A 16,254-nucleotide genomic window follows, 5' to 3' on the forward strand; every position below is an offset into this window, starting at 1 on the left:
AGAAAGGCACTAGCACCCCGTTACCAAGCCACTAAATGGCACTTTTACACTGGAGCATTGGAGGTTAAACATAAGATCTTGGCAGATAGCTGCAATGGGACACACTGGAGGATAGAATTTTATGAATTTACATTGGCAATCTGAACTCAATTATAATATAGAAAACGTATACACTGTTCTATAGTTTTATCAAACTGTAGAATAAAAAAAAAAAAAAAAAAAAAAAAAAAGTTTCCAGTTAAGAAAATTTGTTTTATTTTTTACATCTGAAAAAGGAGGTTTATCATAAACGACAACACTAAATTGGTCCCAAATGTATTGCACGATGTTATGCTGGTTTCGGCAAAGGATTCCTTCAATGGAAAAACATATTTCCTCTTGGAGGACAGGTACTCTGTGGCAGGAAGGAGGTCCAGACACGGGAGGAGCTCACTCTAGTGTGTGCTTGTTGAACAGGTACTCTGCCATGCCGGGATTGCAGGTCCATAGCTTCTTCAGACTGGTGATGTGATCTCCGAGCTGCTTCATGGCCTCTGTGCTGTGTGACAAAAACGGGCTCTCCAAGAAGTCAGTCAACTGCAGGGAGGGAAAAAAAAAAAAAAAAAAAAAAAAGTAATTTTTATTGTGGTTTGAGGCCTTGACACAGGCATCTTAGGTCAGAAGCTCAAGCTGAAAAGCCTTTGGCATCCTTTGGTAGCAGTTACCGCCACTTTGTTTTTGCATTGCGTTTTGACCCCTGTAGGGGTGACTTGGAACTGCCGAACCTAGCCAATCCTGGATCCAACTCGGCGTTTAAACAGTACTGGCATTTCCCGTACGTGTAAACAATGGCTTCCATTTATATGAACAGAAGCAGTGGTTGATCACATTTAACCTTCCTGGCGGTAACCCCGTAGTTCGGGGTAAGCTGCGCAGGAGGTTTTCTCAGGCCCTGCTGGGCCGATTTGTACAATTTTTTTTTTTTGCCGCACGCAGCTAGCACTTTGCTAGCTGTGTGAGCACACCACTTGCCGCCGCCCCGCGCCGATTCGCCGCTATCCGCGTCGCCCCCCCCCCTAGACCCCTTGCGCAGCCTGGCCTATCAGCGCCAGGCAGCGCTAAGCGGTGGATCGGGACTCCCGATGACGTCACGACGTCGATGATGTCATCCCGCCCCGTCGCCATGGCGACTGGGAAGCCCTTCCGGAGGCGATCGAAGAGGCTAGGGGGATGCCGTTGCACAGCGGCTATCATGTAGCGAGCCCTAGGCTCGCTACATGATTACAAAAAACGGCTGCGCTGCCCCCTGGCGGTTTTTAATAGACCGCCAGGAGGGTTAAGCATGGCCTTTGTCAGCCATTGGAAACGCTGCTTACACCGCCCCCAAGTGTGCATCTGAACCAGCCTAAAATCTGTTCATTTATAGCTAGCTGTGAAGGATGGCAGAAAATTTAGATCTCTGCATGGAAACAGAACAAAGTTTGGTGTAGTCTTTGGTGTATAAACATCCCGCAACTTTTTCTGCATGAAGTAACTAGCTGAACTGACAGGAATTCCTGTAATCTCCTTTTCACATCTAAAAACTATTTTACATGAGGCTTGCAGCAGACCCATCTAGCACTTGGTTAGGAAAATTTTGGAATAGCAGCACACAAAAGCTTGTAGGATTTAAAAAAAAAAAAAAAAATAAAAAAAAAAAAAATTTCAAACCACACACAAAGGGACACCTGACCAGAGCAAGGCTACTTACAGTAAACATAGCGCTATGGTCACGATGGAGCCACATACCTCTGTGCATGTCCCCCCTTATGATTACCCTTTGGAGAAAAATAAAATAAAATCATCTTTTGGCCAAAGTCTATCAGACAGGAAGAGGCTGGCTTGCTGCAATGTTCCCTCCTATAACCCTCCCATTCCTTCTCCTTAATTGAAGTTATTGGGGCAAGGAAAAAAGTAGTGAATAGAGGGTGATAGGCTGGAACATTGCAGCAAGCCCGCCTCTTGTCTGAAAATTAGACTTTAGCCAAAAGTCATATTTCTCAAGGAGTGATTACAGGGACCAGGAGGAAATGAGGAGAGGAACGGACAATGCACAGATATGTGAATCTATCATGAACATTTGTGCTCATCTTAGGTAGATTTCCTTAGGTCAGTTGTCCTTTAACCTTCCTGGCGGTAACCCCGCACAGGAGGTCTTCTCAGGCCCTGCTGGGCCGATTTGCTTAATTTTTGTTTGCTGCACGCAGCTAGCACTTTGCTAGCTGCGTCAGCACACCGATCGCCGCCGCCCCGCGCGCTCGATCGCCCCTATCCCCCCCCCCCCGCTGAGCAGCGGCTACATGATTAAAAAAAACAAAAAAAAAACAAAAAAAAAAAAAACACACCTGCTGGCTGCCTCCTGGCGGAATTCATTAGACCGCCAGGAGGGTTAAAGGGCCAGCTATTTCTATCTCTGAAATAAACGGTGCTATATCACAAGTTGGTGAGGATTTGTGTAAACTGCATAGGGGGCTTATATACAGGAGGCGTGAGAGGCCTATACATCAGCACAGTGCTGGCTCTGTTCACAACAGATAGAATTATCTCTCATACACAAAGCTTCACGCAAGAAGAAGATCTCCCACATGCAAAAGCCTCTAGCAGTCTGCATCATCCCATACTTACATCATAATACCAATACATACTGCCATTTACTTACGTTGGGGTCGTTCTTCTCACTTCCCACACGGTGCAGGTCCAACAGGGCCTGGTTCACAGTTTTCTCCAGTTTTAAAGCAGTCTGTAGCGCCTCTAGACCATTAGTCCAGTCATCACGCTCTGGTTTCTAGAAATATGGACAAAAAATAAATAAATAAAAATGACAATGTATGATCAGTAATTGCTTATGCTTCGCACTAGCTCCCTATAGTGGTAGAAAGAGGAGAGTCTTGGCAAGAACACAACTCTCACCAGTCATGACTTTTCACTAGACAAGGGACAGACTAGGCTAGGCTGAGGTAGCGCAGTGGTTAACAATCTTGCCTTGCAACTAGTGGAGTCAGTACAAAAATCATCCGACTCCTCGGTTTATGAAACCAATGAGTCTCAGTACCCAAAATTGCTTTGACTCCAACGCCACAGCCCTGCTTGCAGCACTGGGTCCCCAGTTTGAATCCCAGCCAGGGCACAATCTGCAAGGAGTTTGTATGTTCTCTCCATGTCTGCGTGGATTTTCTTTCCCATCCCAAAAACCATACAGATAAGTGACCTTGTTTCCCCTAAAATTGGCTAGAGGGATTAGATTGTGAGGGACAGTTAGTGACACAAGTGCACTGCAGAAGATGGTGTAAATACTAAATAATGATAAAAGGATTCTGTCTTGCATGCAAAAGTAAGGAGCATTCATAGACTGCTGTTCAGTCTTTGCTGCATCTGACATCCACACAGGAACTCTGCACTGCAAACTAAGCAAGTTAGGCAATTCAAAAAAGAATATAAATAAAAAAAAAAAATATGCAAAGAAAAAATAAAAATAAAAAAACCACCAAAAAAAACCTGCTGTATGCGTGTTGTCATGCATTAGTAGAACCATCCATGTAAACTCTACATTAAGTAGACTTTATTTAGATCAATTTAGACAAAACTACCAAGACAATGTCTTGAAATAAATTTGCACTTTTAGTTTAGTGGCCAAGCTTTAATAAAATTTACATTTGATACATTGCAGGAAATAGGGATGATCGAATAGGATGCAAATATTTCCAAGTTCATGCAGAATTATGTAAATTTTTATGGAACTATATGCAGCTTGAAAATTGACTATTATCTCTACCAATTTGAACCAAGGTGGGACTTGGTCTATTTTCAAGCTGCATATATGTGCATAAAAGTGTACCTAATCCTGCATGAACCCAGAAACATTTGCACTGCTATAACATTCACTGATCATCCCCGGCCATCCTCACTTTGGGCTGGTGCACACCGAGCAGGCTTTTTGGCGTTTTTACAGCCGCTTGGGGCTGCGGATAAGCTTTGTTAATGTATCTCAATGGGGTGGGTCACACCAGAGCGGGAGGCGTTTTGCTGAAACGAATCCTCCCGGGGTGAGGCATTTTTTGGATTGCGGAGGTGTTTCTGCCTCCAAAGTATAGGAAAAATGCAAACCGCTCTGAAAAACGCTAGATCAGAGCGGTTTGCCAGGCGTTTTTGTTACAGAAGCTGTTCAGTAACACCTTTACTGTAACAATATATGAAATATGGTACACTGAAGTCCGCAGCAGCAATCCGCAAAACGCCTCATAAAAATAAATAGGTTCAAAATCTGCTAGCATTTTGTGGATCTGCTAGCGGGTTTTGGTGTGCCCCAGGCCTCAGTCATTTTCTTTACTTCCTGCAACAAATTAAATCTTAGCTGCTAAAAGGCCAGGAGACCTGAACAGCTTTCCGACACCCCCGATATTAAAAGCAACAGCTCTACCTCACTTATCTGTGCTGAGGAATGGCTTCTGGCTTCATACACAGCACCACCTGCTGATGAAAGCTAAAACTGGTGTGCTATGAGGGAGAATAAAGTTCCACAGTGGTGCCCAGCCAACATTTCTAAACTAGCAAATTACCAGGGCTGCCAAATGAACTGCAAATGTGCTAAAAGCCACTCATTTGGCAGTATCTTGGGCTGTGTAATAAATGCAATGCAGACAGATTAAGCAACAGTCTTGCACAGTTAAAGGAGGGGCCGTGTTCTGCTCACCTACTGATTATTTTGTGCAACCTCTGCTAAATCCTCTAGCGAGTCTACAAGGCAGTGAGCTTAGACACAGGCCGCTACTGGCACTCAGGGTAGGTGCACACATAACATGAAAGGCTGCGTTTTAAGTCATGTGTGGGGTTTTTCGTGTACGTTTTGCTGCATTTGGGGATTTATTTTTTTGCGCAGATGCGTTTTTTGCAAATAACTAGGAAGACAACAGGAAGCGGAAATACTTTTTTTTTTCTTTTACAAAAAAAAAAAAAAAAAAAAATGCATACCATTGCATTTCCATAATGTGCGTTTTTTTCATATTATGCAACAAAACCAGCATTTTAAATGCACGCATAGAAAATGCATATGAGTTTTTTCCTGCTGCCCATAGACTTCCATTAGCAGCAAAAACGCAGCATTTTACACAAGGCTAGCGCTTCTGCTAATTGTGCACATAGCCTCAAAGACATGCTGACCTACATTCTGGCATTCTGTCTATACAGTAGAGTCTTGGTTATCCAGCACCGATGGGGTTTGGATAATGCCAGATAAGTGTGCGTTCTGGTTGCTTGAAACTGAACATTACAAAGGTAATGAAGTACTATACCCCAATCCCTCTCTGGGGGATACTTACCTTGGGAGAAGGATGCCTCTGGATCCTATCGAGGCTTCCCCTGTCCCTCCTCCATCCCACGGTGGTAGAGCTGGAGCCCCCCGAACAGCGGGCATGTAAATATTTACCTTCTCTGGCTCAGTAGCGGCTCTCCGATCAGGCTCAGATAGAAATAGCTCTATTTCCGCCTGCGCTGGAGCAGGGGAAGGTACATATTGCAGGTGCTACTGTGCCACAGCCAACTTCCCTAGTCTGCTGTGGTTTTCAGGTAGTCAACGCTGCCATCGTGGGACACAGGAGGACGAGGGAAGACTCGATAGGATCCTGAGGCTTCCCCCTCCCGAGCTAAGTATTCCCCAGGGGCCATTTTTCGTTAGTGTCTCTTTAAGGTCCCTCTAGTTGCGCAGCTGTCACCCTTGCCGACTAGTCTAGTCACAGGCAGTACATGCAGGGTCCAACCCATGCGCAGTTACAAGTCTTAAGAGCTGCACATGCGCAGAACACTCCCGTCCACAGGAGCATAATTACCACTTCCCAACTGAGGGGTTTTACCCCTTGACCACCAGAGCAATTTTCACCTTTCAGCGCTCCTTCCATTCGGCTATAACTTTATTATTACTTATCGCAATGAAATGAACTAGATCTTGTTTTTTTTCGCCACCAATTAGGCTTTCTTTAGGTGGGACATTATGCCAAGAATTATTTTATTCTAAATGTGTGTTAATGGGAAAATAGGAAAAAATGTGGGGAAAAAAAAAAAATTCAGTTTTCACCCTTTATAGTTTTTAAATAATGCATGCTACTGTAATTAAAACCCATGAAATGTATTTGCCCATTTGTCCCAGTTAGAAAACTGTTTAAATTATGTCCCTATCACAATGTTTGGCACCAATATTTTAATTGGAAATAAAGGTGCATTTTTTTTTTCAGTTTTGCGTCCATCCCTAATTACAAGCCCATAGTTTATAAAGTAACAGTGTTATACCCTCTTGACATAAATATTCAAAAAGTTCAGTCCCTAAGGTAACTATGTATTTTTTTTTTTTAATTAAAAAAATAAATAAAAAATTGGAGTGTGGGAGGTAAGGAGTTCATTTTGTGTGTAAAACTAATTTATTTGTATGTGAAAAATGCTTTAGGGTGTAGTTTTACTATTGCAGGAAGTACTAGGAGGCTGGGAAAGTCTTTTTTTTTTTTTTCACAATGATCGCGCTGCTTATCAAAGAAGTAGCGGATAATTGCGAGGCTTAGATGAACGAACGGGAATGGATTTTCCCGTTCATTGATCTCCGGGCGAGCGGCCGGCGGCTTGTTTACAAGCGGGAGTGCGCGTTAGAGCGAGCGGGAGCGCGGGCAGCGACGGGAGCGCGGAAAGCACGGATTTCTCCGTCCCTGGTGGTGAAAGGGACGGAGAAATCCGTACGCGTGGGGGTAAAAGTGGTTAAGGAGGCAGTAACCTGGAATTAGACTAGTCACTTTCCAAAGGGCAGCAGCACAACAGAGGGTACCCAGAGGACACTGAGGGACCTAAAAGATTAGAGGGGCTGGAAAAAGCCTCAAGTAAATAAAAATCATTTTTATCCCCACCTCAGGTATCCATACAGTGGAGAAAAGCCCTATTACAATGAAGTTAGTGCTGCAGAGGGGTAAACGTACCTCAATGCTCTGAAGGAAGACACGTCCTCCTCTGCGGTTCTGGTACTTGATGAGCTTCTCTGCATGTTCCTTCTCCTCTTCTGAACGCTCCCGGAAAAACTTGGCAAAATGAGCAAGTGCTACATCGTCCCGGTCAAAATATGAGGCCTGCAACAGAGCACATATAAACCTGTAAGAAAAGTATACCTTACTGCAACCAAATGCTTTTGCCCAATTCACACATCTCAGTTCTATATGGTGCGGTGATGGGGAACTGGGTTGCTGCACTGGGCCAGATTATAGGCAGTCGCTATGCAACAAGCCAGCAACAGATGGCATTCAGCAGAACGGCCATCTGCCTGTACAACATAACAAGCAGTCTCCGGCTTACCTGTCCCCATGCTCCAACAAAGTGGAGACAAATGGGCAAAAGTTTGCCCGTGGCGGCAGTCCCCGATCACTTGATCATCTTACCCACACTTAGGATAATGGGCGGGGTAAACCCCAACATAGAAGTACTTCCACAAGATATCTGAACATATATGGGTTACAAGCCACCTTAATGTATCAAGTATCAAAAATTTATTTAAACAGTTGGGGACATGCAAAATCTAGAAATGACATACATATCAAAAGGTAGCAAATATGATTCAAAAAGTTAATATTGCTTATGCAAAAAAACTCATGTAGCCATCAAAGCAGCATTAATAATAAATGTTCCGGTTCAGTAAGACAATTGGACAATCCCACGCTTACATACTCCACGCATCCCGCGCTTGCATACTGGTGCCATGCATAAATTTAGCAAATTGTGACGGGGGCCCCCCTTAGAATTACCATAGTCCTATAGACTCCAGGCAACAGCCATAGTGATAAGGTTAGACAATCCCTTCATTTAGTATCCAATTGGGGAGCGAACGTGTTAGATACCCTTGAAGCTGTTGTGATTTTATATATCCATATGAAGGAAAAGGGGGTGGATCTCACCGCAGTACAGGCAAACAGTTAGTAGTATTCAATTCATTCCTTTGGTGCATGCATCACTGTTCCGTTTGGCGCTATGGCATGGCAACACTGGACGTAGGGCCGTCTCGTTCACCAGCTTGGCCCGATAAATAGATCACCTCCTCCCGGGTAGAGTCCGGCTACAAACCGGCAAGCTGCTGTCTCCTGCAAGGCAAACAGCGGGGAAAAGGACACCAAACGCCCAGACGCTCATCAGCGCAGGAGCATGGCCAGAAACTCAGGCTGTGTGGCTCCGCCTACCGACGTTTCCCGTCATGTGTGACGCTTCATAAGGGTGTCATGGTGTGGTGATGGGGAACAGGGTTGCTGCACTAGGCTAGATTATAGGCAGTTGCTATGCAACAAGCCAGCAACAGATGGCATTCAGCAGAACGGCCATCTGCCTGTACAACATAACAAGCAGTCTCCGGCTTACCTGTCCCCATGCTTACCTTTTGTTATATGTTCCAATGTAGATAATCGGTTTTACAAAAGTAACCACATTTAAAAACCCCAGACAAAAGCATATTATGACTAGAGGCTCACCCTGCCGTTACACAAGCAATATATGGATGTATAAAGCGGCTTTACATAAATCGGAAGCTGTGGCAGTCATGTGACAGTCGCTGTATCACCAGCAGCTCCACTCTGCATAGTCCAAAGTGCCATCGGCCTAGTGCACACCAAAATTGATAAGCGTAATCGCAAATGCTTAGCGGTCTTTGAAACGATTCTGAGCACGTGCCTAGCCATTTATTTGTGCCAAGTGATTTTGGAGCATTTGGTCGTAGTGATTTTGTAGTTCTTGTAAACTTTGTTATGCAAACCGCTTTGAAAAACGGTCCAGGGTTGTGGAGTCGGTACAAAAATCCACCGACCCCTCAGGTTAGGATTCTACTGACTCAGACTCCTAATTTGCATATTACAATTATGTTCATTTAAAGTATGTAACATGAAGTTCATCTCTTAGGGCCCATTCACACTTGTAAGCGCAAACCGCCAGCGCTTACCGCCGTTGTTTTGCGTGAGTGATTTTTTTTAGCGGGGGGGGGGGCGGCTCCCCGCCTCCTCTCCGCCCCTGAAATAAAAAAACACACACACACACACACACACACACTGCTGAGCATGTGCATACAGTCTAACGCGGCTTAAGCCGCTAGAACGCACAGTATGCTGCACTTCAAACGAACGTGCAGCATTACTGTGTAACGCAACGTGGGCACTATGAACAGCCCATTGATTTTTCATTGCTGTGTGGTGGGGTGCGTTACAGGCTGCACTAATGTGCGCCTGTAACGTCTCACTGTGAAAGCAGCCTTAGACTAAAACTAGTCCTTGGTAAGAGTACTTGTAGAAGACAGGAACAGAGAACATTTATCAGGCCCTAGGCATTGTGACTGTGGGTAATGATGTGCAGGTACTCTGCAGGGGAATGAGGGGATTCCTCCTCTATTATTACACATTCTTCATGCACAATCTGAACATGGATCAGTCCCTAGGCAACGTAACTGTGGGTACATGTAAGAGTGATGTGCAGGTACTCTGCAGGAGAAATGGGCTATTCTTCCTCTATTACACATTCTTCATGAACAATCTGAACCAGGATCTTCTGCTATGGGTCCAGGTACTTGAGCCAGTCGGACGTAGTGCGCATGCACACACTACGCCGCCGGGAGCGTACTACACCTGCGCAGCACCATTGGGCAGGTAGGTACAGAATGTTCCTGGCTGTGGGAGCGGCACGCGGCCGGACTGCGCTGACTGGCTGAATTACCGGGACTCATAGCAGAAGATGCAAGTGGCGGAGGTGGACAGCGACTGGATTAGCCTGAAGGGGGCTGGAAGAAGCCCCAGGTATGTATAAAACTTCTCTTTTTATCTGTCTCAGGTACCCTTTAATTTGTAGTCACCAAACCAAATTTTAACAACATATCAAATTATTTGATTTCATGAGCAAAGGAAGTGCACACATTTGCATAAACCAGCATCAGCGCAGAATTATTTCCATCTCATTGACCATCTCTATTAGTGACACAGCTACACATCAGGCTTTATTCTTACAGCATAGATGTTGTATAGATATTATTTACGATGACTATTATCTGAGAGTTAGACCATTTTATGATATTTTCTATTTGAATTACAGTTTAAATTCGTTAGGAGTCAAAGTATTTTCTCCTGACTCCAGGTACCCAAAAATTGCCCCGACTCCACAACCATGGAAAAACCACTCAGTTCAGCGCTTTATACAGCGATTTTCTATTTTTTCATTGAGGCATAATAGTCTTCAACATGCTGCAGGACCCTCGTTTGCAGAGAAAAAAAAATAAATATCGCTCACTCACTCTGGTGTGAACAAACCCGTGCAAACACATTAGTCAAGCGCTTTTCAAAGTGCTAGTGATTTTCAAAGTGCTCAGAAGAGCTCTTGGTGTCCACCAGCCCATAGGCCTGGAACCCACTGAAATCCGCAAATGCAAAACACAACCGCTAGCGTTTTGTCTGAGCGGTTTGCAAGCTGATTCATGCGCGTTTTTGGTCGTGTTTTGCAACAGTGTATTTTTTTGCTCAGCGGTTGTGTAGCGTTTTGCGTTTTTATCCTGATTGGTCCTGTGAATTATTTTTAATTTTGTTAGTGTGCTGAACCGCAAAACGCTAGCAAAACCGCTCAGTTTAGGTTTTGCTGAGCGTTTCTGCTAGCGTTTCAATACTTTACATTGAAGCGCTAACGCTCCCAAAATGCTGCAGGTCCTGCTGCAGGAAACGCAAACGCTCCTGTGGAAGTTGCCCCATCCATTATCAGCTGAGCATTTTGGCAAAACGCTAGCGTATCGCAGCGCTGCCAAAATGCTCAAAAAAACGCTCTTGTGGGTTCCAGCCCATAGAGAGTTGTGTCTGCAGCTACTTTCCCTCCCTGGTGGAATCAAAACAAATTCCTGGCTGTTCATGCCATTCATCCCCCCCCCATCTATATATATAATAGAGTAAGTGCCTCAACCTTCGAGCAAGAAGAAGAAGTACTTTGCATGAGAAAATGTATGCGTGCTCAATCACCAAGTTTTAGGCTTCTTTTCCACGGACTGTTGAGCTGTGTGCTCAGCAAGCAGTTACCAGGCAGCAGCAAGCAGTTACCAGGCAGCAGCAAGCAGTTACCAGGCAGCAGCAAGCAGTTTCCAGGCAGCAGCAAGCAGTTTCCAGGCAGTAGTGAGCAGTTGTAAGAGTTTGAGAGGCATGTTACTGCCTATCAACTGTCCGTGGAAAAGAGGCCTACCCTAGCAAGTCTGGCTTTGCAAATCTGGCCTAATTGGCTATTCATGAGGCAATGCTCGTGCAAATATGCATTTGCTTTTGCATGCCAAACTATGCAGGGTCAAAAAACCAATACTGCAAAGCGGTCGCCCTGCTACATGCCAGTGATGAGCGAAAATGCAAAAATTTGTTTCGATAAATTTTTACCGAATTTTCGCCTAATTTCGTTTTGACAGGCAAATTTTCCATCTAATTTTTTCACGTTAATTTTTGCCTAAGGCCAGTCATTTTCGCATTACTTGCGTATGATTGCGGACATTTTCCACATAAGGACATTAGCGCCCGCATTCAGAGAAGTTTCTTGCGCATTATTGCGGGCAATTTTCGGTATAAACGTCCGCATAGATTGAATTTCCATGCGGATTATTGTGGACATTTTTCCGCATAAGGGCATAAGCATCCGCATACAATGAATTTTCGATGCTGGTCGAAAACGCAAATATTTCTGAAGATTTTCGTGAAAATTCGCCAAAAAACGAAAACAGGATTTTCGAGGCGAAAATTCGCAAGCACTATCCAGGAGCGCCACGGGGAGGATTCCCAATGCCCCCCTTTTATACAACCGGGGGGACCACAGGGTCCCAGGCTCTCTCACTGCCTAGGAACCACAGCGACACCCCGGAGGGGGAGGCGCAGGCGACCCCCCCCCCCCTCAAGCGTGGCCAGCGTCGGGGAGAGCCATCCACACCCACCTCCCAATATTAAAAACAGGCACTTACCTTAACGTCCATTGCGTTCTGCTACATGCGCATTAACTTGGGGGCACCACATGAGAAAGGAGTGAAGCATGGGTCACCCCGAGCTTTAGAGCTCAGGGCTGGCTCACATACAGCACTCCAGAGGGGGGAGGGGAGGACAGGTGCAGACAACTCACTCCAGGGCTCACACCACCGGAGCAAGCCATCCACCACCTGCCTCCAAAGGATACAAACTGCAAAAAATGCTTTCCATGAGAAAATTAATGCGCATGTAGCAGAACGCAATGGACGTTACGGTAAGTGCCTGTTTTTAATATTGGTAGGTGGGTGCAGACGGCTCTCCCTGGCGCTGGCCACGCTTGGGGGGGGGGGGGTCGCCTGCGGCACCTAGCCTCCCCCTCCGGGGTGCCGCTGTGGTTCCCGCGGTCCCTCCGGTTATATAAAAAGGGGGCATTGGGAATCCTCCCTGTGGCGCTCCTGGATAGTGCTAATGTAGCATGTAGCAGTGTTCCTTGCGAATTTTTGCCTAAGTCATTTTCGCATCGAAAATCCTGTTTTCGTTTTTTGGCGAATTTTCACGAAAATCTTCAGAAATATTTGTGTTTTCGACCAGCATCGAAAATTCATTGTATGCGGATGCTTATGCCCTTATGCGTAAAAATGTCCACAATAATCCGCATGGAAATATAGACTATGAATGTATTTTGTAGGTACTGATCTTTTGCAGGAACAGATCTTTTGCAGATACTGATCTTTTGAATGTGTACAGCAACTTTGTGTGCAGCATCTTGCAAATATTTCTATCTAATGGGGAGTGCAGCTCAATAGAATAGACTGTGTAGGTGTGGCTCTGATACTACATGGAAGGGGGTAAAATTGGTCTGTGATCTTTCATTTTTCCAAAGACTTTTATCTGATGTGTGTACCGACCTTTATTCTTCTTGCTTTAAGGTTGAGGCACGTACTCTATTAGATAGATAGAAGATGCGGCGTATGCTACGACGCGGGACGGCTAGTATTTACATAATTTCAGCACAATTGTCACTTTTAGGTTCAATGGAAACAGAAGCACACAAATAGAATCGTGAGCTGCCCATAGCAAGACATTGCATGTGCAGCTCCTTACTTTTGACAGAGTAGAAAAAGGCTATGTATTCATAAACAACATTTAGCAGCACTTCCGTGTTGATTGCCATATTTATAAACTGGCTATCAGATCCAGTCACGCTTTATAGGAGCCCATTGAGATTGCCACATTTAGCATTGAAATCCACAAGGAAGACTTGGGCCCCTTTCAGATGGACGGCTGAACTACGTGCTTGCCGAGCAGTTTAGCCTCCCATCTGCCGCCTGCCAGTGCAATTTAAATGCAGCCAAATTGCAGCAGTTTTAACAAAACGCATGTCAAGTATTGACAAGCAGTGGTGTTACTGGGTGACGGAGGAACTGGACATGTTGAGGCTGAGCACGGCTGCACCCACGCACTGATCTTACTCCGTGGGGGTGCTGCCTGTACCGGATGGTAATAAGGGCCTGGCCGATGCAGGAGAGCAGCTGGCAGGCGGTGACTTCACTGCTTGTCAGCTGCCTGTGTGAAAGCACCCTCAGGCCTGGAACCCACTGAAAAACGCAAACGCAAAACGCAACCGCTAGCGTTTTGTCTGAGCGGTTTGCAAGCGGATTCATGCGCGTTTTGGGTTGTGTTTTGCAACATTGTATTTGTTTCCCCAGCGGGTGCCTAGCGTTTTGCGTTTTTATCCTGATTGGTCCTGTGAATTTTTAATTTTGTTACAGTGTGCTGAACCGCAAAACGCTAGCAAAACCGCTCAGTTTAGGTTTTGCTGAGCGTTTCCGCTAGCGGTTCAATACTTTACATTGAAGCGCTAACGCTCCCAAAATGCTGCATGTCCTGCGTTTGCGTTTCTGAGAAACGCAAACGCTCCTGTGGAAGTTGCCCCATCCATTAACATTAGCCCAGCGTTTTGGCAAACTGCTAGCGTATCGCAGTGCTGCCAAAAGCGCTCCTGTGGGTTCCAGCCCTCAGGGTCCTTTCATATATGGACAATACAATTGCAATTCAAGTGGCACTAATGCATTTGTAATCTGATAATCTACATTATATTTGCAAGAAAGTCAAAAGCAACACTCCCAAAAAAAGAATAATAATGACCACACGCCCACACACACACACGTTCTGGAATCACCAGTGATCCCAAAAGCGCTAGGTTAATCAAAGTTGCAGGTGATCCCACAGTAGCCATTGCGATTTTTAAAATCACAATTTGTGGGCGTTTTTTTTAGTGCCTCCCGGCACTTACCTGCACATTAGCAATTTTTTGTATAGTGCTTTTCCAGAGCGATTCATTTTTTTCCACGTCCTGACGTCAGTCAGGAAGTGAACTCTTTGACCTGGAAAATAATAGATACAATTCTAAAAAGCACTTGGGAAATCGCTATATAAAAGTGCTTTTTCAAGCACTTAGTCATTCCCCTATACCTTCCATTGAGCCAAAACGCTCAGAAAATGGTACAGGCAGTGCTTTGCTGTGCGGAAAGCAATTGAAACGGGCAGATAGGAACACTCTCATAGGGAATCATTGCACAAGCACTTGTAGGGCAATTTTCAAAATCGCCAGCGCGTAAAAAAAAACCCCAAAAACCGCCCTAGGTGTGAACAAGCCCTTGTAAGTACACTGGATCTTCCTATGGAACTCTATGAAGGTTCAGAAGCATAAGCTGCAAAGCAATCCGCAAAGTGAGCAGACATTCTGCTTTCTGTGCCAAGTCTGGGCTTGTGCTGTGAATATGGCTGCCTGCTCAGTTCCTATACACATATGACCTTAAATTACAATTCACACTGGAGGCAATGTGATCAGCCTGCAGCATGATGTATGGATGTAATGTAAACACACTCAGCAGCACATCCTGGAAGGGGAGGGAAGAGCAGGCTGTGTGTACTTCCGGAGAGAGCAGAGCAGGCCTCAGCACAGCAAAGCCCTGATGGCTGTAACATACAAACACTCGTCTGGTGGGATCACACTTCCTGCTCAGGTTAATGAGGGAAGTCATATAACTATAGGACATAGCAGGCAATGCACACCTCTCTGCATTCACACAGCCCTTCCATACAATAGCAGCAGCACAGAGGACAATGGCTGCAGCTGCACAGGGAGCCTCACCAGGGACAGATGGACATAGGAGCTGTGGAACTTCAGGTTCACCATGCGGTTCAGCCCGGCCTCGCAGTCTTGGTGGAAGTTTTGCCTGATTTGAGACTCCATGATTATCTGCTGACTGCAGAAGGCGATGTTACTTACATAAATGAAGTTCTCAGCAAGCCCTCCCCTCCCCCTTTCTAAGCAGCAGTTGCCCCTCCTAGCCCATATCTCCCCCTCCCACTCCTGGCAGGGCTGGCATAGGAAACACAGCCAGAAGCCATAGACATGCCTGTGTCACTCTCCATCATTGATGCTGACTGCACATCTATTGCTATTACTAGAAATGCAGACACAAACCATGGGCTGTTATCATTTATATAATTCTGATGTTACTCAGAGCTTCATATGGCATGTATAAACTTTATTATACAGAGCCAGCATCTCACGACCCGCCTGTGAATGTAATGGCAGCAGGTGAGTTAAAAAATAGTGAAACGTACGTGTCGACCACCCATGTGTACGACCATCCATGTGTGAGCGAACACACTGTCTCATTAATTCTGTCAACATCCGTTTCGTCCTGGTGATTCGGAAGAGTTGTGCAGGAAGCATACTTGGATTTTGCTCATCGGGACAGATTGGACTGATCCGCGCTAAAACGGGCTAATGTGAACATATCTTATTGCTTTGTATATCCATTCTCATCCATGCTGATCCATTACGTTTAGTTTCGCTAGACACACGGTAGAGGAAAAACCAAAGCTTCGTACACACGGACCCACCTGCTGCCTGATTATCATCTGACTTAAGTCTGTTGGACGATAATCCGTCGTGTGTACACACACAAACGACTAGATGAGCTACTGATAACAGGCGGTTTGCCCGATCCAACTGTTGTATCTACTCACTCCACTGTTTGCTGATATTGTTCAGTTGATTGCATGTGACCCCACGCATTTCACACTCCCATGCCCGCCTGCAGGATTTCTCAAGAGCTGCCCCCACCCTCTGGAATGCCCTTCCACCACCCATCAGACTTGCTCCCTCTTTCAACACATTCAAGCAAGCCCTCAAAACCCACCTCTTTATGATGGCCTACCCACCTCCTACCACACAGTAAAGCAGCCCATACACTCA

The 16,254-nt window shown here is 45.4% G+C and overlaps 1 protein-coding gene across 1 annotated transcript; it reads right to left on the bottom strand.

The window, feature by feature from the left end:
* Positions 1–231: 231 nt before the first annotated feature.
* On the bottom strand, positions 232–15,322 carry LOC137522809 (ferritin, lower subunit). The gene is made up of 4 exons (XM_068242904.1): positions 15,139–15,322; positions 6,969–7,115; positions 2,678–2,803; positions 232–576 (listed from the first exon to the last, which is right to left on the bottom strand). Exons 1-4 carry the CDS (start codon positions 15,238–15,240, stop codon positions 430–432), a joined length of 522 nt encoding a protein of 173 aa, XP_068099005.1. The 5' UTR covers positions 15,241–15,322; the 3' UTR covers positions 232–429.
* Positions 15,323–16,254: the final 932 nt, after the last annotated feature.

The sequence above is a fragment of the Hyperolius riggenbachi genome, chromosome 6 (assembly GCF_040937935.1).
Source record: "Hyperolius riggenbachi isolate aHypRig1 chromosome 6, aHypRig1.pri, whole genome shotgun sequence".
Lineage (NCBI taxonomy): Eukaryota > Metazoa > Chordata > Amphibia > Anura > Hyperoliidae > Hyperolius > Hyperolius riggenbachi.